The sequence below is a fragment of the Salminus brasiliensis genome, chromosome 16, assembly GCF_030463535.1.
Source record: "Salminus brasiliensis chromosome 16, fSalBra1.hap2, whole genome shotgun sequence".
Lineage (NCBI taxonomy): Eukaryota > Metazoa > Chordata > Actinopteri > Characiformes > Bryconidae > Salminus > Salminus brasiliensis.
In genome coordinates this window covers 8,292,355-8,311,859 of record NC_132893.1, presented here as the reverse complement: position 1 = coordinate 8,311,859, position 19,505 = coordinate 8,292,355, and the positions used below count along the sequence as shown (strand labels likewise).

The window sequence follows — 19,505 nt, the reverse complement described above, 5'->3', positions numbered from 1 at the left end:
GATACAGCACCAATAAAGTAAAGTGTCAGTGGAGTCTTAAACACAAACCTACTGCCAAGTTTACTAACCCATAAAAATCATGGCTGCTGGAGTTTACAGGGCTAAATGTCAGCAGTTTCTGGCCGCAGTCTGGCATTTAGGTTATTGCCTTAACATTCTTTTAACAAAAAAGCAAATGCATGAAAAATGTGGCAGCACGACAGAATGAGCACTTAGTCCAAAATAGAAATCAATCACATGTGCTCTCACGGAATAATCGATAATCCCTACTTTGTCACACACACTAAGTAAGAGAGAGCAGCTAATGGGAGATGAATGACAGTGGTAACTACGGTAATGGAAATGAGAAAAAATGAGAGGTGGCAGAAAAGCATTGGTTTGAAAGGATTAAGATTAGCACGCTTAAGCTGTGACAGACATCTCGGGCATTCATCGATACAGGAAAATGTAAAAGGTCTCTAATGACAAATGGTCATGTCCAATCAGCCGTACGGCAAACTAGACAGGCAGGTCGGTAATAAACCAGCATAAACCAGACTCAATCCAGACAAAGAGTTGGAAGATCGGATGTCGAGAGAACCAATGGCTCTAATTCCTTACCAAGTGTGGGCCACTGTGAAGCGGCGTTGTTTATGGATGTTGTTGTTAAGAAGCATGCGTCGCAGTAGCCGGGGTGAGTTACGTGGGGACAAGGTGGTGGGGGACAGTCGCGGAGACACGGAGGATGGTGACTTCCTTCCACAGGGACGTCGGGGACGCTCTTGCTGGAGCAAGTTCTCCCTCAGTATTCGCACCAGGTCCTCGTTCAGTCCCACATGGTCTCCGTGGTGAAGCTGCTTGGCAGGGACTGCCAGGGTATCCTGGTTACCTCCTGGTTGAGCCATCACGGAGACCTTCTTGATCTTTTTTGTTGCTTAGTCTTTAACACCACAGTACACCAAGACAAAGATACCCGAGCAGGTAAACAAAGCGGCACGAGACTGCCCCTGATAGAACTCCACAGCAATGGTGACCTGGGAGTGTCCTGGAACCAGAAAGAAGCCAAGCGCCCAGCACTGCCTTATTTACAGCCGTTCATACAGGCAGCCTGGCATTCCTCTTTTCTTCTTGTCTGCATCCTTCTGAAGCGCTCTCTTTCAGTAAGTATCCACAGAACGCTCTCGTACCGGCACAGAACCTGGAGCGCCTGAGTGAGCGAGTGCTGCACGGAAGGGAGGGAGGGGACTGTGTTAAAGGAGAGGAGGGGGCTAAAGGGAATCACTTGTCAGCTGTACCAACAGAACACCACCACTGGCAGCTTATTACGCTGGCTACTGAGCAAACTAGCCTCTTCCGGCAGCAGACCAAGATTTCCACTTGTTTGCCATTGGGTGGAGAGGGAAACTTTCATGAGTGCTTCTCATTTACCTGTTCGCTCTGACCCTCTTTGAAGCACAACAAACAACCACAGCAAACAGAAAATAGAGATGGCCAAGAATGAAGAGGATAAACAGCCGGCCTGCTCTGGCGACAGCTGCTGTCCACAATCATTTGTTCCACAAACTGAACATAATAGACAGACATAATAGATAAGCTTATTTGCACAGCAGAAAGGCATGTTATCATCAGTGCAGTAATGGTAAGCGACACTGTGGGACAGCGCTACTATACATACTGCAAATAAAGCAGGCAGTCCTTGACTGCAAATGAACCAACATTTTTATCTTAATTACACGGCTCATTGAACACAAACCACAAAGGAAGGGCTACTAATATTAGAATGGATGGTATAAATACAATAATTTGTAGCTATTCATGTCATTAATAGCAGATTATGACATATCTTAGAGATGCCACAGATCGGCGATTATAGTATAGTGGAGGTTTTTGCTTTCCAGCACCACCGGCACATAGCGAGGGGCGAACATACAACCTTACACACACACTACTTGCACCCCAGAACTTTCAGATGCTCATGTTAATTGTAGTGCCTCTATTAACAAGACACACATCATCTGAAAAACTATTTGAGAACTAAAAGCGCACCCTTGTAGAGATTTTTCCCACCTGATAATGACTCACCATGAGTGAGTGCATAAGTGAGTGTGTCAGTGAGTTACAAGCCACCTTCACATCTATAAGAGTTTATTTTTAATCTCAGCAGTGCTATATATCCGTATTTCAAAAAGAAAAAGTCACTGAGCAGAGACACAAAGCATCAAAGGGTATCCATGTTTCAGATAACATTGCATTTCTGTATATATCAGGAGCATTTGCGGGCTTGACTGTTTCCAAATACAGGGCATGTCTGAAGTCCGGAATGGGAACAATTCTACACACTATGCATCGAGACTCTGTATATTTAAGTAAAGCCTTGTTCACAGATTTAAACATACCATATTTTACAGTATTTTCTGGCATATACACACAAATCCTGGTTTCCCATATTAAGAATATTTTTAAGGCTTTAGACTAGGCTTTGTATTGTTGCAGAATATTTACATTTACATTTACATTTACGGCATTTAGCAGACGCTCTTATCCAGAGCGACTTACAAAGTGCTTTGCTATTTACCCAAGAAAAGCCTTAGCTAGTTAGAATAGGCTAAATTCAAAAGATACCTCTAAGCTTAGACATTGCTAAACACAATACAATAAGGCGACCATAGAACTATTCGTCCAAGTACTCTCTGAAGAGGTGGGTCTTCAGTCTGCGTTTGAAGACAGCGAGCGACTCGGCTGTTCGGACACCCAGGGGCAGCTAGTTCCACCACTTTGGTGCCAGGACAGAAAAAAGCCTGGACGCTTGTCTTCCGCGGATTTTGAGGGATGGCGGGTCGAGCCGAGCCGTACTTGAAGCTCGAAGGGCTCTTGGTGCGGATCGGCTTTTGACCATTGCCATCAGATACGGAGGGGCAGGTCTGTTCTTGGCTTTGTAGGCCAGCGTCAGGGTTTTAAATCTGATGCGGGCAGCTACAGAAAGCCAGTGAAGAGAACGCAGCAGTGGAGTGACATGGCTAAATTTTGGGACATTGAAGACGACCCGTGCCGCTGCATTCTGGATGAGTTGCAGGGGCCTGATGGTGCATAGAGGGAGACCAGCCAGAAGAGAGTTGCAGTAGTCAAGTCTGGAAGTGACGAGAGACTGAACAAGCACCTGGGTGGCCTCTCTAGAGAGGAAGGGTCGAATTCTCCGGATGTTGTACAGAAGAAATCTGCAGGACCGAGTTACGTTTGCAACATGACTTGAGAACGATAACTGGTCATCCATCACTACACCAAGGCTTCGGGCTTCTGTAGAAGGAGTGACCAGTGAGTTCTCAAAGGTGATGGCAAGATCGTTTCTTGGTTCAGCAGTTCCCGGGATGTACAGCAGCTCCGTCTTGCTGGGGTTGAGTTTGAGGTGGTGAGCAGTCTTTGAGAATGGTGAGAATATACAGCCTTTATGTCATAATTATTATATTATTATGTAACAGACTACTATGACAATAACTCATTATACATCAATGTGTTTATATTATATCCAGACAAAACAAACCACTCATAGATTTCAATTGATTTCTTTTTATTTACTTTTTCGTTTCCCCTCATTCCCAAGCAAACTTCATGTTTAATATAAAATTTAATACTTCAGTCTGTCTTGTTGTATTAGCGGTATCCTGCCATCTCTATCTTATTATCTGCTTGTCCTAGTCCTCATGTGGGTCCTCTATTCAGAATATGCCAGGGCGCAAGGCAGGAATTCACCCTGGACAGACCATCAGTCCATTACAAGGTGCAAAAAAGACCTACTAGCTTAATTAGGCCCATTATGGTTTAACACCATCTCTGTTTAAGCAGCCAGACAAAAGAAGCAAGAGGCATTTTGCCTTTTACACTTAGTGAGAATGTGTTCAATATTTCAAGCTATATCTTCTACTCTCAACTCTTCCCCTAGGAACGTTTTTTTTTTGTTCTAGCACACTTAATCACACTATTCAGTGTTTTCAGAAGACCTTAATTTGTAAGAGCAGGTTTAATAGACTTGGAATATAGTCTAGAGTTAAAAATAGAGGTTTTATACAAATGCAAGGCAATTCAAGCATTTTTTTTAAAGATTACATAAACTCTGCAGTTTACTGAGTTAACAATGTTAACATTAATGCTGACATTAAACATATGAAATATACCTAATAAAATCATGCGGAATTGAACAATTACAATCAAAATAAAGAAAAATATACTATTGACCGGTTTATGGAGGTTTATGATGTCATGTATCATCGCACAGTGGCTCCAGAGAAGTATAAAGATCATATGCAATAAATGCAATAAATGTGCAGGGAAGTGATCAGGACAAATGAGCTTAACCCCCTGAGTTTTCAATTCCAATGCAGACATTATAGTAAATTATTTGGTAGAGTCCCGCAGGCTTCTATTTTAGAGCCTATGAAGCTGATGTTAAATATGACAGCAATGTAGTTATGAGTCTGAAGAACTAAGTTCAAAAACATGTTTTTTTACATTGCCAGAACTCACTTAGGTACAAATTACAGCCAGATACAGGTCAAGGCTGACCTTACTGCATCTGCAAGTAATTTACAAGGGTTAAATGTTCACATCATTGAAGCAGGCTTGTGTCTCCACCTAGTGTCTGAAACCAAAACTTCCTCCATGAATTCCATGAATGAAAGGAAATGCCAACATTATGTCTGAGATCCTGAGATGATTTCTTCAGGCATATTCATACACCACAAGATCAAATATGACCTTAGTATGATCACATGTATTAACTATTAATGGGGAATCACAATAATGTTACACATTAACTGAAAAATAACAATGTTGAATGAACTAACTCTCATGCTGAGATGTAAACAAAGTCATGTGTGGATGTAAAATGATTAATTGTAGAGGAACTTATTAAGATCAAATCAGATTTCTTACCTACATATTTTTTTTTGGGGGGGGGGGTATTCGACCTTACACCACTTGTATGTAAAATGAATGGATATTAAAACTGCATTTTAGGCAAAAACATCTAAAAACCACCATAAAACAATGCATCAGGGATCAGGCAACAAATGTATAATAACAATTACATGTAATTAACAAAATGTGAAGCAGCTTTTAGAGTCATTCAATTCTTCAGATGTCGTCACTACTGTGACAAATTCTGTATGACAACTATATTGTAATGATTTATGCAAATTTGGAACATTTGAAGAACTGATGGATCTCTGCTGTAAGTCCATTTCTCTCTGAGCTGCAATTCTCTTTATGGCCAACAGGGCACACAGTATCATCACAAATGAATGTTTTCCTTCCTTACCTTATGTAACACACCATACCTGATGCAACAGTGGTCAAAGGAGCTAAGCTGACATCTCCTGTACAGTACCTGGTGACTTGGTTTGTGGCATTTTTGATTAACTCTGACAGCTGATTCTCACCAGACTCACATTATTTGCAGAACTCTGTGAGTGTGTGTGTGTGTGTGTGTGTGTGTGTGCGTGTGTGTGTGTGTGCGTGTGTGTGTGTGTGTTAGGTGTTTTGAGCCAGCACAAAGACTACAGTTAAATAATCAAGTCAAAGTGTTTGATCCACTGTAAACTGCACACTTCATTTAACTGTTAGTAGGGATGCACAATGATATTGGAATCATATTGAAATCTGACTAAAATATCAGCATTAAACATGTTAAAGCCCCCTGGGAACACATTATTATTATTTTGTTTAATACTAAACTTGGGAGTGAAGTGTTCAGCAAAGTTTAAATAAAAAAAGAAATAAAACAAAACACTCCTCAGACCTCTATAAGAATGGTCTGGCCATCGTCTCAATAATATAATAAACATGCTTAATATTCTAATGAGCGAATGGCAGCCCTCTGGTATCCAACTTACCAGCCCATATATAGATGGATTTCTGTGCAACGTCACCACAGAGGGGGCAGAAAGCACAGTTCACACTGAGGAGCAAAAATGACAAGGAGCTGTTGTGCACTAAACTGCAACCAACCTCAGAGAAAATGGATGGAAAATGTTTACTACATTTTCACATCACATCTATATGGTCTATTGGTTAATTTAATAACTGCATTGGTTTGTGAGATTTAAACAGTTTTATTTTTTTCTAGTTTTTCAAAACTTAAATCTGAAGTTTCAGTCAAATTATGAGTCATTTAAGCGCAGGTTCGAGTTGAGTCGTGCTGTTTGTGTTCAGATTTACGACCTAAAGCCATGTGTCTTCTACTTGGGATTTTGTGGTCTGTGTCTGAGTTATATACATATATAGAATATTAATATTATAAGTCACTACTTTGAATATTTTGTGCATCTAATGTAAAGTCCAGGGTGTATCAGAAATTAGTGTAAATAAAGGAGTATAAATAAAAAAGGATCAGGTCTACAGATATATAGACACTCTAAATATGTACCACTCTTTTAAATCTGCCTAATCTCTAAATCCATGGACATCTTCCTTTTAAGACACAAAAATCAATACTATTCTTTTTTTAAACGCAAAAATCGATGAAGTCACTGTTCAGTGGGGTAAGGCATTAAAAATACTGCTAGAGCCTGCGACCAGTTTTTCTTTATCTGAAAGAAGCTATTGATGTGGATGACTCACATCCGAGATTCCAGAAATTGCTGTGCATTCGAAAGCAATGGGTTGCTTATTTGAAAGGGGACTTGATTGAATCTCGGAAGACATAAAAGCCACAGCAGATTATTCATAATTATTAAGTACAATGCGGCAAGAAAGCTTTTGTGGCCTGGGCCTACACAGAGTATGCATTTTGACTGTGCAACGACAAAAATGTCTAAGCAAATTTCCATTTCAAATAATTTATTTTACTGTGCAGGATGGCAGCAAGCTTTCAAACAGGGACATTGCAGTCAATGTATAGTAACACACCCCTGAGTTCCAAGATTGTCTTACGTACAATCATCATCCACTGTAAATGCCAGCCCATCTGGATGAGTCTAATACAGCTTCCAAAATAACTCAACTTCAGATTTTTTCAGAGTAAAATGGTGTTTAATTAATGGCTGCAAATTACACATTTAGACTAAAGTGTGTTTCTCATGAACATTTTCACAGCTAGCTGAATTTCCTGCAAAACCTGCTACTGTAAAGATGTGTTCATAGTACATGGACCTGAACCGGAGCCTGAAAGAACTGCTTAAAAGTCCAGATTTCCTTCTGTCTTGCTTTGTTATTCATAGAAATGTTGGGTATGCTGCATTCTACCTGGAGATGAATATCTGCAGACACACATCTAATAAACAACAAGAAGTCTGGCACAGCAGAAGTCATCTCGCAGCAGAATAAAGGAAAACCAGGCTACACTGAATGGATATTATTCATGAAAAGTTATCTGCTTGTTTTTAGGTCAAAGGTCAAAAGGTCAGACTGTGGAACAAAACAGCCTTAGAAATAATAGCGCAGAATATCAATTAGAGCTGCATGGTAAGAATACTGTACTGCTATTATTTCATTATTTCATTTACGTTTCACGAACTTTCACTGTTTGTTATGATATGCATATTGTGTCTGTAGGTTACTCTGATCCTGAGTTATGAAGCCTAGAATACCGTCTGTAAATGGATCGGCCCCATGTTAGAACCAGCCTAAATATCCGATACCCGATAGAGACAATTATCAGGACCTATATCCAATCCTAGTACCGGATCGGAGTTTCCCTAATAAGAGTGGTTTCCAAAATGTTTGAACATTGCACTTTATGTAGTCTTGTGTAGTGTTATGTTGCTTTTTGTTGCCTCAATGGCCCTTAAGGAACATAATTTTGCTACCCTGTTTTTGTACACAGACGAAACAACAAGTCTCTTGACCTGACGTTTATTCAAAACAGGTGCCTGTCATCCAATGCTAAGCTTAATTAAGACTAGGCTTATTCATTCACACAAAAATGAGTGTTTTTTTGCCTTTGTTTAATATCATTTGCCATACCATTCCTACATCTTTGAGCATTGTGATGCTTTTTATATTGTGATGTACACTTGGTCATGACACTGGAATTTCAGCATCATAATGTGAACACAAGCAATCTAAAATGAGTCTTCAAACCTTTACACAGGCTCACTGACGACCTGAGAAAATGCACAGTGGGAGCCACTTACCATTTCTCATTCTAAATAGCCACTGTTTCCTGTCCTAATAGCGCATCAAAAATGAAATATTGCTCAGTAAAGGTCTCCACAAAACCCATTATTAACCGAGACACTGCCAGCCGTGAAAGGCTCCCATGTTTACTACCAGGTAGCAATCACAAAGGCTTCAGCTTCATTAACACTGACAACATTTTACAAGGAAGCTTAATAGTTTGTCAGTCCATGAGCATTCACGTGCTTTTTTTATAAAGGCTGCAAAGAGAAAGGAGCTCCCTTTTCTTTGGGAGGCAGATTTTTACTTTACTCCTAACACTACATTGGCCCTCCTCTGTAATACGAGTAACCTTGTAAGTCGCTCTGGATAAGAGCGTCTGCTAAATGCCGTAAATGTAAATGTAAAATGTGTCTATGATTCAGAACTAATCGTCCAACATCAGTACCTGACCTCACTAAGGCTCTCATAGCTAAATACAATCAAACTCCCATAGAAAGGTTTTAACATCTAGCCTAAAGATATAGATCCACTGCATTAGGTAAAAAAAAAAAAAAAACCTTAAGGAACCATTTGCAGGTTATTACCAAAAGATGTTGAGTTGACCATGTGTGCGTGCAGCTGGTCATGGGTTGGGGGAGGGATCCTCGGGGTCTGGTGTTGGGAGCAATACTGCCACAATATTATCAAAATGGTCAATAATATTATCAATATTGTCAATAACATTATCAATAATATATTTATTTTTTAAAATTTAATAAGAAAATAACAATTTAAAAAATAGTGTACATTTGCATATGTCCAGTAAGTAGGACACGCATCAAGCCTGGAAACCCATTAAAAATACTCAAAGCACATCACTCCAATGTACCCCACTAGAATGTTAATGCAGGGTTCAGATTCACTGGCAGTACTACACACAAAGAAGTGCCATGCCAAGTCACACAGTTCATGAATGCAAGCGAAAGCCAAAATCAAAAGCCTACACAGTAAAAAAAAAAGCCATGTTAATATTTAAAAGTGCCCATCTCATTATATGTGTCTTCATTTTTAGGCACATGCAGTTTGAACTGCACTGTGATGACATTTACAGTTACACCGCAGTCAAATCAATTTTCGCTTAACCCTATCTTGCCTAATGGGTCCCTTGTGAGTCTTTGTCCTTGGCCCCTTTAACTCATTAAAATCTGCCCCTAGGTTAGCTGGGCTGCATGCATGTCCACAGCGTCCACAGTAAAGTGGACCAACATTTGAAGCTATCTTTGTCGTACAGTGGTTTCTATCACTACAAAAAAGAATTACCATGCAGTGCATTTTGGCCCACCAATCTGCAGTGTCCATCGACAGTCTATTCATGTTTAGTACAAGTCAATAAATACTAAAAAATGACTACTACTGTTATTATTACTTCTACTCTCTCCATTCTTACTACTACTATTGCTACTACTACTAATACCATTCCTACTCCACTGGACAAAGACAACAACAATCACCATTTGTGTTGGACACAGGGGAAATTTCACTTTACTGCAGCAAACACACACAGTAAGCACATGCCAGGGGATCAGAGAAGTCTACTGAACCCACAAACCTGTCACCAATAGCCCAGTGCTTTAACCAGAGAGCCATCACCACCCCTCATTCCTACTACTACCGCTTATACTACTACTACCAATCCTGCTACTACTACTAGTACTACTATTTTTACCGTTTCTACAAGGACTGCACAATACTGGGAAAAAAAATGGCATTACATTTTTTTTGCAATGCATATTGTGATATTATTTTACTATTTATTTATTTATTTTCTTATTTAGATTTTACTACATTTTACAAGAAGTCATGATACAATACAAGAATTCATGTATCCAAGACTGGAATAAAATAAATTGGGCATATATAATCTGCCTCTGGTAGATACAGTGGGGAAAAAAGTATTAAGTCAGTCACTGATTGTGCAAGTTCTCCTACTTAGAAAGATGAGAGAGGTCTGTAATTTTCATCATAGGTACACTTCAATTATGAGATTCTTAAAGAATTTATTTGTAAATTATTGTGGAAAATAAGTATTTGGTCACCCACAAACAAGCAAGATTTCTGGCTCTCACAGACCTGTAACTTCTTTAAGAAGCTTTTCTGTCCTCCACTCATTACCTGTATTAATGGCACCTGTTTGACCTCCTTATCTGTATAAAAGACACCTGTCCACAGCCTCAAACAGTCAGACTCCAAACCTAACCATGGCCAAGATCAAAGAGCTGTCGAAGGACACCAGAAAGAAAATTGTAGACCTGCATCAGGCTGGGAAGAGTAGAATCTACAATAGGCAAGCAGCTTGGTGTGAATAAATCAACTGTTGGAGCAATTGTAATAAAATGGAAAATATACAATCTGCCTACGCAAGATCTCATCCTGTGGAGTCAAAATAATCATGAGAACGGTGAACAGAAATCCCAGAACTACATGGAGAGACCTGATAAATGAGAGCTGGGACCAAAGTAACAAAGGCTACCATCAGTAACACACTACGCCGAGTGCGTTACTTAAGCCAGTACATGTCCAGGCCTGTCTGAAGTTTGCCAGAGAGCTTATGGATGATCCAGAAGAGGATTGGGAGAATATCATGTGGTCAGATGAAACCAAAATTGATAATGTGATTTCCTCGTTTTTTTCTCATTTTGTCTCTCATAGTTGAAGTGTACCTATGGTGAAAATTACAGACCTCTCTCATCTTTCTAAGTAGGAGAACTTGCACAATCAGTGACTGACTTAATACTTTTTTGCCCCACTGTAGTTCATGGAAATGGAGACCAGTTCAGATATTTCCTTTGCATCAAGCAGCCAAACAGTTAAATTTACTTAACATTTAATTACATTTGCCTTACATTTGCATTTCATTGCGACGATGATGCTGAAATGATATATAGTGCAGTCCTAATGCCGGAGGGGGTCGGAGTCGAGCACAGTTTGTTGATTTCCCTGCACTAAAAGACCAATAAACGTGTTAATTAACAGATGAGTTGAATCAGATGTGCAGGAATCCAGTCCTCCAGGACCAGAATTGCCCACCCCTGTACTACATTTACCAGTCCTTATATTACTACTACTGCTGCTACTACTCCAACTATTCATAATAATAATAATACTAATAATAACAATAATAGGAGGCTCTTATTGTGATAGCAGCAGCATTCCAGGCTAAACCAGCAGGAACACCCTGGGTGTTCTGACTATAGCGGTGCGACCTAACCAGATGGTGCGCCCTGACATCATTCTTCTAAAAGGACCTTGTATTTTATTCTTGTGTTATTTACCTACTGCACTTGACCAGTTAGATATACTTCATATCTGAAATATATGGTGGGAACACCGTAGGAAATAACTATGGAGACAATCTATTTCCTAAGATACAATTTACCCTTAGTGTGGCTTGCCCAGATAGTCCTCAAGGCAATGAAATAGCCCTGAGGCTATACAGTCTTAGTATGGAATGATGTTAGTTAAACAGCTGACATGATTTCTCTTCATTGTTCAACTGTATAGCACCACTTACTGTTTGTCTCAAATGCTGCCTGCGCAAATGTGATAAAACAATGAATGTCAGTCAGGGACTGATCAATGAGTGAGTCAAAGCTTCGGAAAGAGACTGAGACATTTTGCAGACGTTTTTCTTTTACAAAAGAAAAAAAGCAGATCAAACGGTATGAACGATTTTTAATCGTTAATTTTATTATTTTATTTATTTATTATATTTTATTTATTTATTATATTTTATTTATTACTTATTTTGCTCACTCATTTTGCCATGCATTTAAGGTCAAATGGGATTAACCCACTGAATTCCACACTATTGCCATTCTGCACTGAGTTCAGACACACCAGCATTTGAGGGAGAGTGTCTTTGAGCGTTTGCTTAACTCTTTCTTTCTCTTAATCTCTCTCCCTCTCTCTCTCTCTCTCTCTCTCTCTCTCTCTCTCTTTCCCTCCCTGTTCAGCAAAGGCAGCTTCATGGTGTCAGATGAATCCTGGGGATGTGGTGGCTGACCTTCAGCTCAGAGAAAAGAGCACCCCGGGCCTTTATTAGGCTGAGAGGATAGTGCTGCTGCAGCTGGAGACATTGACTTCCTCTCAGCATGCCCTCTACTCGTACTGCCCTCCCCCGAGAGTAGAAGCCGGCGAACAGGCTGCCACGTAGCACGCCGCCTTCCAGCAACTGTCCACCTTTTCCTCCAGCTCTCACTCAATTAACCAGATTCTCTAGCCACAGCTCAGCCGCACAAACAAGTGGAGGCAGTGGAATTCAGAGCTATATATAACCTGCATCTGAGACATCTCACTTCTGAAACCATCTTCTTTACCCCTGATTGGCAAAGTGTGCTAGATGTCACATGCCTATTACACAGGCTATTGATTTTCGCTGTCTACCTGTCAAAGTCTTTTGTTTACCTGCAACAAGGGCACTACCATGGGTGTAAAAAAATATCAATATATTGAAGTATTGTGATATTACGTCTTGCAACACTTTGCGATTGCTAGGTTCTTGCCAATACACAGCCCAAGGCAGTACATCACATCATTTTGGTCAAGGCTCTCACCTCAGGCAAGGGCCTGTCCTTAGGGCCTGAGTCTAAAAAAGGTCTTCTTGGCTTTTTCACAGCTATGGACCATGAGGAAAACAGAGTTTAAACTTGTCAGCTCTGTACGCAGGCATAGATATAAACTGGAGCTTAAAGCCCCAGGGAACCTCTGTTTAAGTAAGCTAATCCTGCTTTTGACAGCAAACAATATGCATGTAAGAAGTTCACCCTATTAAGAAATGTATCAATAACCAATAAATAACTAATATATTCCACCCAACAAACTGGGAGGACCAACCATTGGGTACCACACATATCTCTCAGATAGGTCTGGTTAGCGTTTTTTAACACTAATAGTCTCAGTGTTTATTTATAGGGCAACTGCCATCTCACTTCTCACTGTTTTTTAAAGAGTACATTTACCAGCATACAGTGTGTCACCCTAGACCATCCATTTAATTCAAAAAGGGTAACGGCAGTAGCCAGACTAAATGTCATGACAATTCATCAACCAATATGAATGCGGCCGTGTTTCTCCTGCAAACTCCATGACTGAACAGACCAAATGGAAAAGACACATGTCCCAATTAGCACCATACTGTGTCAAATGTGTGGATGGAGCACATGTGAGAATAGATTCTTTGTAAATACAACACCACAGGAGCATGCCAAAGTGTTAATGAGACCGCATACAAGATGTTTCTCTACCTACATTAGCTCCTTTGTGGACGTCAGAAATAAACAAACGTGTAGAATTCACTATGATGCACAAAGCAGAAGTAATGAGACATTCATGTGTTACAAAATTCATGGTAATTCATAAGCTGTTCTTTCTTCCTCTTTTTCTTACGTGTTCTCCTTTTTTTTTTGATTATGCTCATATTTGCAAGTTAAGTACTTAATTTAATGTGCACTCTTCTACTAATAAGCCCCTTAATATGAACGATTTCCAAAGCATGCATTGTTATAGATATGACTGAGAAGATCATACATGGATCATTGGAGATGGGTTTCTAATTTTAGCCGATGTGAGCTAAATGTTAGCTTTTGTAGCTGATGTTACATATATGGTATCAACTCTAGATGATAGTTTTTGTTAACTACTCTAGCTAATTCTACCTAAATGTTATCAAATATAGATAATGTTAGCTAGATGTTACCTACTCTCATTGGCATTATTTATATTTGTTCACTACTGTAGCTGATGTTACTATAGATGTTATCTACTCTAGATAATGTCAGCTAGATGTGATCTACATTTATCTTTTTATGATCCATTACCTCGCTCTTGTGCACACTCACAAATGAACACTTACAACAGTGTCTTTGTCTGGCCATTACATTAACTACTCTAACTGACGCCAGCTAGATCTTAACTACTCTAGCTTATGTTAGCTAGATGTTATCTAATCCAGCTGGTGCTAGTTAAATGGTTAGTTGGAAATTAGTTACCTTTTTGTTACCTTCACAGTATTCATTCATTCTGATATTCTGATAGTATTGATTCATTCTGGTGTGGTTTCAAAACCATCAACAGGCAAGACAGAAATGCCTCAGGGTTATTGAATTTTTGTAGTAAGGTAACTTGTATCAGCACTGTATTTGTTGAAGATCATGTAATTGTACATTGGGGATATAGTGTTCTCGGTAAGACTTGACCAACATTAGCTTTTTGTGATGCGGTATGAACCCCAGAGATTACTGATTATATTGTCATTTAGATAGGCATAGTCAAGAAAGATAAGGCCTCAAGTGTGAAACATGCTAGATGTTGGAATGTTGCTCCGGCATGCATCACAGCTCTTGTAACAGGATCAAACATCTGTTACATGACTAAAGACAATTACAGTGTAATAACTTCAGAACCCTACAGTAACATGAATGTACTGCTTTTAAACACCCTGGGTCATACTGAGGTGTTCAGAAATGTCATGTCAGAAATATTAGCTTAATATTACTCGCTTAGCAGCACTTAAAAGAAATTACAGATGTGAATTATCTGTAAAATGCTTGCTGGGAGATTTAATCACACAATAATGCACCATCCCATTTCCATGTTATTTATTACATCAATAACCTTGGCTAATAGTTAAGCTCTGGAAAGTGCCAAATTGTATTTGAAATCAAATGAATGACTGTGTCAGTGGTACTCAGGTTAATAAAGGAGAAAACTATGTTTCCCTACATAGGACCAGAACAATACAGTGAAGCCTGCTCACATTGTTAGTGCAGGAAGAAGCAATGGAGCAGAATGATGCTGTGAAACTGCACTGTGGTGGTGAAAGTTGGTGAAAGATGTTCAGACCATAATAAAGAAGCTTCACTTGAACTGACATATTGGTGACAGGCTGGCCCAGCTTCTAAGCATCCCCACTAGCTCAAATTCAAGACAAGATTGGAAGAGCTGCCCCTATCTGCACTGGTTCTGTTAAAACCTGAATTCAACATCCAGTATACAGTACACTCAACACAGCAGTCTAATGGATTTATTGCATGTCACACTGCACAACATGCTGCCACTGTGGCAGGCCAGTAGCAGACTGTGTAAATTCAGTTATGCTCACGTGTGCTAAAAGGTCAGAAAATATAACAACTTATTTCCGGAGATAGCAAGAAAGTGATGTTTCTTTCTACAATAATAGGGCCATGTAGCCAAACAAAAAGCTCAGCATTATAATGGCAATATCTGCCTGAGAAAACAAATACTACAGTTAAAAATGGGAATGAAAAGCAACATAGAATGCCTATTCTCCAAAGTGAGCTTGTGGTCAATAAGCTATTATTTCCATCCATTATGTGGAAGCGAGCTCTGGTAGGTCACTCTATATGTGAACTGAAGGCTTTGTGCCATGTGCCACCAAAATAGCTCTGACCAGTGAGGCATGGCCCAGCCTTCAGTTCACATATAAAGTGACCTACCAGAGCTGTTTTGGTAGCTCTGACCACTGGTCTGGCATGGACTCTGAAGGTGTTCTTTGGTACCTGGCACCAAGACATAAGCAGATCCTTTAAAGCAGCTTTATGTGAGAGTTCACACTTCACACATGCATTTCTGGAACAGCTGAACAGTAATATTAAGTAATATTACAGGGTTTTACCAAATATGACAATTATGCATTACACAGTTGCTTTAAGTCCTGTAAGTTGAAAGACGGAGAAGTTGTGGATCTTTCCCACAGATGCTCAATCAGATTGAACCTGTTGTGCTCAGCAGCAGGGTGCGCTGCACTGTGAGTTGTGACACATTCCTCTGACTTGTGCCAAAGTACCCTTTCTGTCGGTTCGAAAAAATAAAGGTGCTACAAATGGTTCTTTGAGCAATGTCATTGACTGACCACTTTTGATTCCACAAAGAACCACATTCGTCAGCGGTGGGAGCCTCTAGACACCTTATGATTTGATTGCAATTCAGAGGGCTGTGATGCAATTATAAAACAATTATCGATGCATCTTGATGCATCTTTTTTCTATACAGAATTTCTTTCTCACTGTGTGACTGCTTGGAACTTATGATCCATAATGAATTTACTTCCAATAGTTTTTATTAATAAAACAAATGGAAGCGATGGAGCAAGTCATCCAGACGGTTTTGCAGTGGGGTTGTAGTGGAAAAACGTAATAATGCGTTCTACTCTCCCTAGTAGCTTTTACCACCAGTATCTTCCTAAGAATTGTCTTAAATTTGTTCTCGAGAAAGGTCCTAAGAAAAAGTCTATGCCAGCTTTGTGAAGTGTTTTTACAGTGTGAAATTGTTTACAGCTCTGCTTTTATAATAATGGATCACAATTTCCTGGTAAACTAAACACTTTTTACATAAGAAAACATTGGCGAATGTCAGAATCATTGTAAAAACTGGGTGGGTTTTTAAGAAATTTCTTCTTAAGAGTGACTGGTAAATAAGACCCACCACTCAAGAAACCATTTAAACCATTTGAGTATTTGTGCATCCAACTAATCTACTATAAGAATCAAGTGCTTCACAAGATTGGGAAGAGACAGTTATTGCAAAAAAACAAATCTGCAATATATCTTGCAATATTAAAAAGGTATTTTCACCAGATTTCAAATGATCCAACATGCCATGATATTAATAATGCACTCAGTGTATCCAAGATAAAGAAAAAAAACAATATTGGGCAGATATAACCTACCTATGGTAGATATATCACAGAAAAGGAAAACACAGTGTGAATTTTCCTTTTGCACTGAGCACTAGTCTAATATATTTTAGACTTAAAATATAATATTATATGCTTATAATGTTTTGGCTCGTTAGTGTATGTGTGGGCAGAGACCAGCTTACACCCACTCACTGTGTGTGTGTAAAAAAATTGCGTATATTTTGCTGATCAGGGCAAAAAAAGCCTTTTATTGGAGTGAGCTTCAAATTGTATGTCCCATGAGCATCTAAGAAGTTCCACATGCCCTTGAAACCTAATTTACTGTGACGGAACTATGGACAAAGAAACTGCCACAAAGGAGACCATAATTCAAAAAATAATTCACAAATAAAGATCCTGTGAGGTAACAGTACACATTACAGCTCACTGAATTGCCATATGATTGTGTGTGGAGGACTTGACAATCTGCATTTTAGAGCAGCTGGAAGATAAGCATTTACATGAGGCCTCAAGAGAGCTACTGCTGAATAAGCTGAAAATGGTGCCATTACAGCACTGTGCAAGATTTACCAAACCCAGCTGGACTCAAAGGTGACAGCCACAGAACTGCGGAAATATTTATGGGCATAAAAAATGCTTGAATTCACAGGATGGTTCACATAGGGACTACCAGAACATGAATAAAGCAGCATGTGGAGAGAGAGAGAGAGAGAGAGAGAGAGAGAGAGAGAGAGAGAGAGTAAGAGAGAGTGAGAGGTATATCAAATAAAAAAACTGGAGCCTTTATTCTAAATAAGTAGCAATTGAGAGAGCTTGCTGTTGAACCATAGAACGTCTGAAGCCAGACTTCACATAAAGAGCAGATGAAGGATCTATGGCGATAAGACTGCCAAGACTTTTGGATGTGATTTTCTTATGAGGCAACACTGAGCGCTGGCAACGGCACTTACTCAGAGATGAAGAAATTATATAGCCTACCCACACAATCTGTGCTGAGGGAGGAATATTGCTGGGGGGGTGCAGATTTCTCCAGGACTGTACAGTGAAACATTGCACTCATAATACGGGGGGGAGACTGCACGCTGGAAGAATAAATCAAGCCTTCATTCTATAAAAATGTAGCTAATTGTTTTCTCCACTTCTGTGGCACAAACTGCTTATTCAGAAAAGATCACAAAGTCACTAAGGAGTTCAGGGCTGTTCAAGGCTGGAGAGAAGTGAAAAAAAAGAGATGAGTAAAAACAGTACTTTCTGTCTGGGAAAACTACACATCTTAAGTCTGTTTCACAACACATGACATACCCTTCAGAAGGAACAAAATACATCAGAAAAACAGACTTTAAAGATTAGGAATTAGGAGCAGGCTACAATGATATTCTTTAGAAAAAAAATAAACAGATAAAAAGAAATCACCAATATGGGAATTGTGGGTAAGTGTACCCCAGTATTTGTACAGTTTATTAGTTAGGCAATATCCATTGTTGAACTGACCATAAATTTCAACCAAAAAACTTGGCAAATGCACTTATTTTGATGATTGCGATATTTAAGAATATCCAAGGATGTAACCAAGTCAAGATGGTCAAAACACACCAGTATTACCACATTTAAAAAGGCAATTGAGAATGAAGTAGGCCCTATGTTTGAAAATATAAGCTACTAAATAAGAGAAGGAAAAATCAAACTGCAGCAAACTGAAAGATCATTTAGAATGTACCAATATGAAAATTGTGGGTAAATGTTTCCCAGCATGTGTGTGGATGGTTGGTGATGTTCTATTTGGATATATTTAAGTAGAATCTTTTTTACTACATTACATACATAAACTGGTCATAAATTAAAACCCCAAAAAATCACACAACAAAATAAATATGCACCAATAATTTTCATTAAATTACTTCAATTATTCAATTATTATAAAACTGTTCATTTTAATAATATCAATCATTATTAAGCCACTACCAAGTCAAAATAAACAAAATACATCAGTAGTACCACATTTTAGACGGCTGTTAAAAACTATGAGTAGGCTATGATGATGTTTTTCTTCAAAGGCAAAAATAAAGTACTTAAGAACAGTAAGTAAAATCTAAATCAAATTTATTCAAGTTGCACACAAACAATTATTAGAGATATCTGATTAGTCGATATATAATTAGTGTCTTTATCTGCCAATGTTTATTTCTGTATTCTGCATACAGAATCAGGACACTGCTATGTTATAATACTAAAAAGCAATAAAACATGAGGGGGAGTGTGTCATCGCAACATTTCAGCATGGCTGTGATAAAGCAGATGCGAGCTGTTTGCAATAGTAAATTTAATGAGCCTTAAACTAACCATTCAATATGTTTTAATGTTAGCATTTGCTTCTGCTTCTGCTTAACAAGCAGCTTGTTGCTGCCTCACAGAAACGAACTCTACTCACTCACTGAATGGCCTGCAGTTCCTTCTCCAGCTCTTTACATAGACCAACTAATGGAACTCACTTTCCCACTCACTTTTTCTTTTGTCCATTTGTTGTTTCTATTGTGTATTCAGACCGTACATACCCTCAACACAGCCTCTTCCCACTATTACCATCGGGCCGGCGCTACAGGAGCGTGAAGTCCAGGACAGCCAGACTGACGAACAGTATCTATCCTCCTCCCCCCGTCCTCTCTGAACTGGCTGAACTCTGACATGCGCCCATTAATAAAAGCCTGCTACATATATCGCT

General features: G+C 39.2%; 1 protein-coding gene across 4 annotated transcripts in view; it reads right to left on the bottom strand.

The window, feature by feature from the left end:
- LOC140536649 (3',5'-cyclic-AMP phosphodiesterase 4D-like) overlaps positions 1 to 19,505 on the bottom strand; it is a 187,565-nt gene that overhangs the window by 140,607 nt on the left and 27,453 nt on the right. Inside the window, exon 1 of one of the 4 annotated variants that reach the window (XM_072658574.1) lies at positions 601 to 1,123. The exons of 2 other annotated variants lie outside the window; for them this stretch is intronic. In XM_072658574.1, the coding sequence (XP_072514675.1) occupies positions 601 to 884 (284 nt within the window). In that variant the 5' untranslated portion in view covers positions 885 to 1,123. Of the gene's footprint in view, positions 1 to 600; positions 1,124 to 19,505 lie in introns of those variants that run through there. One more of the 4 variants, XM_072658575.1, reaches the window with a different exon arrangement.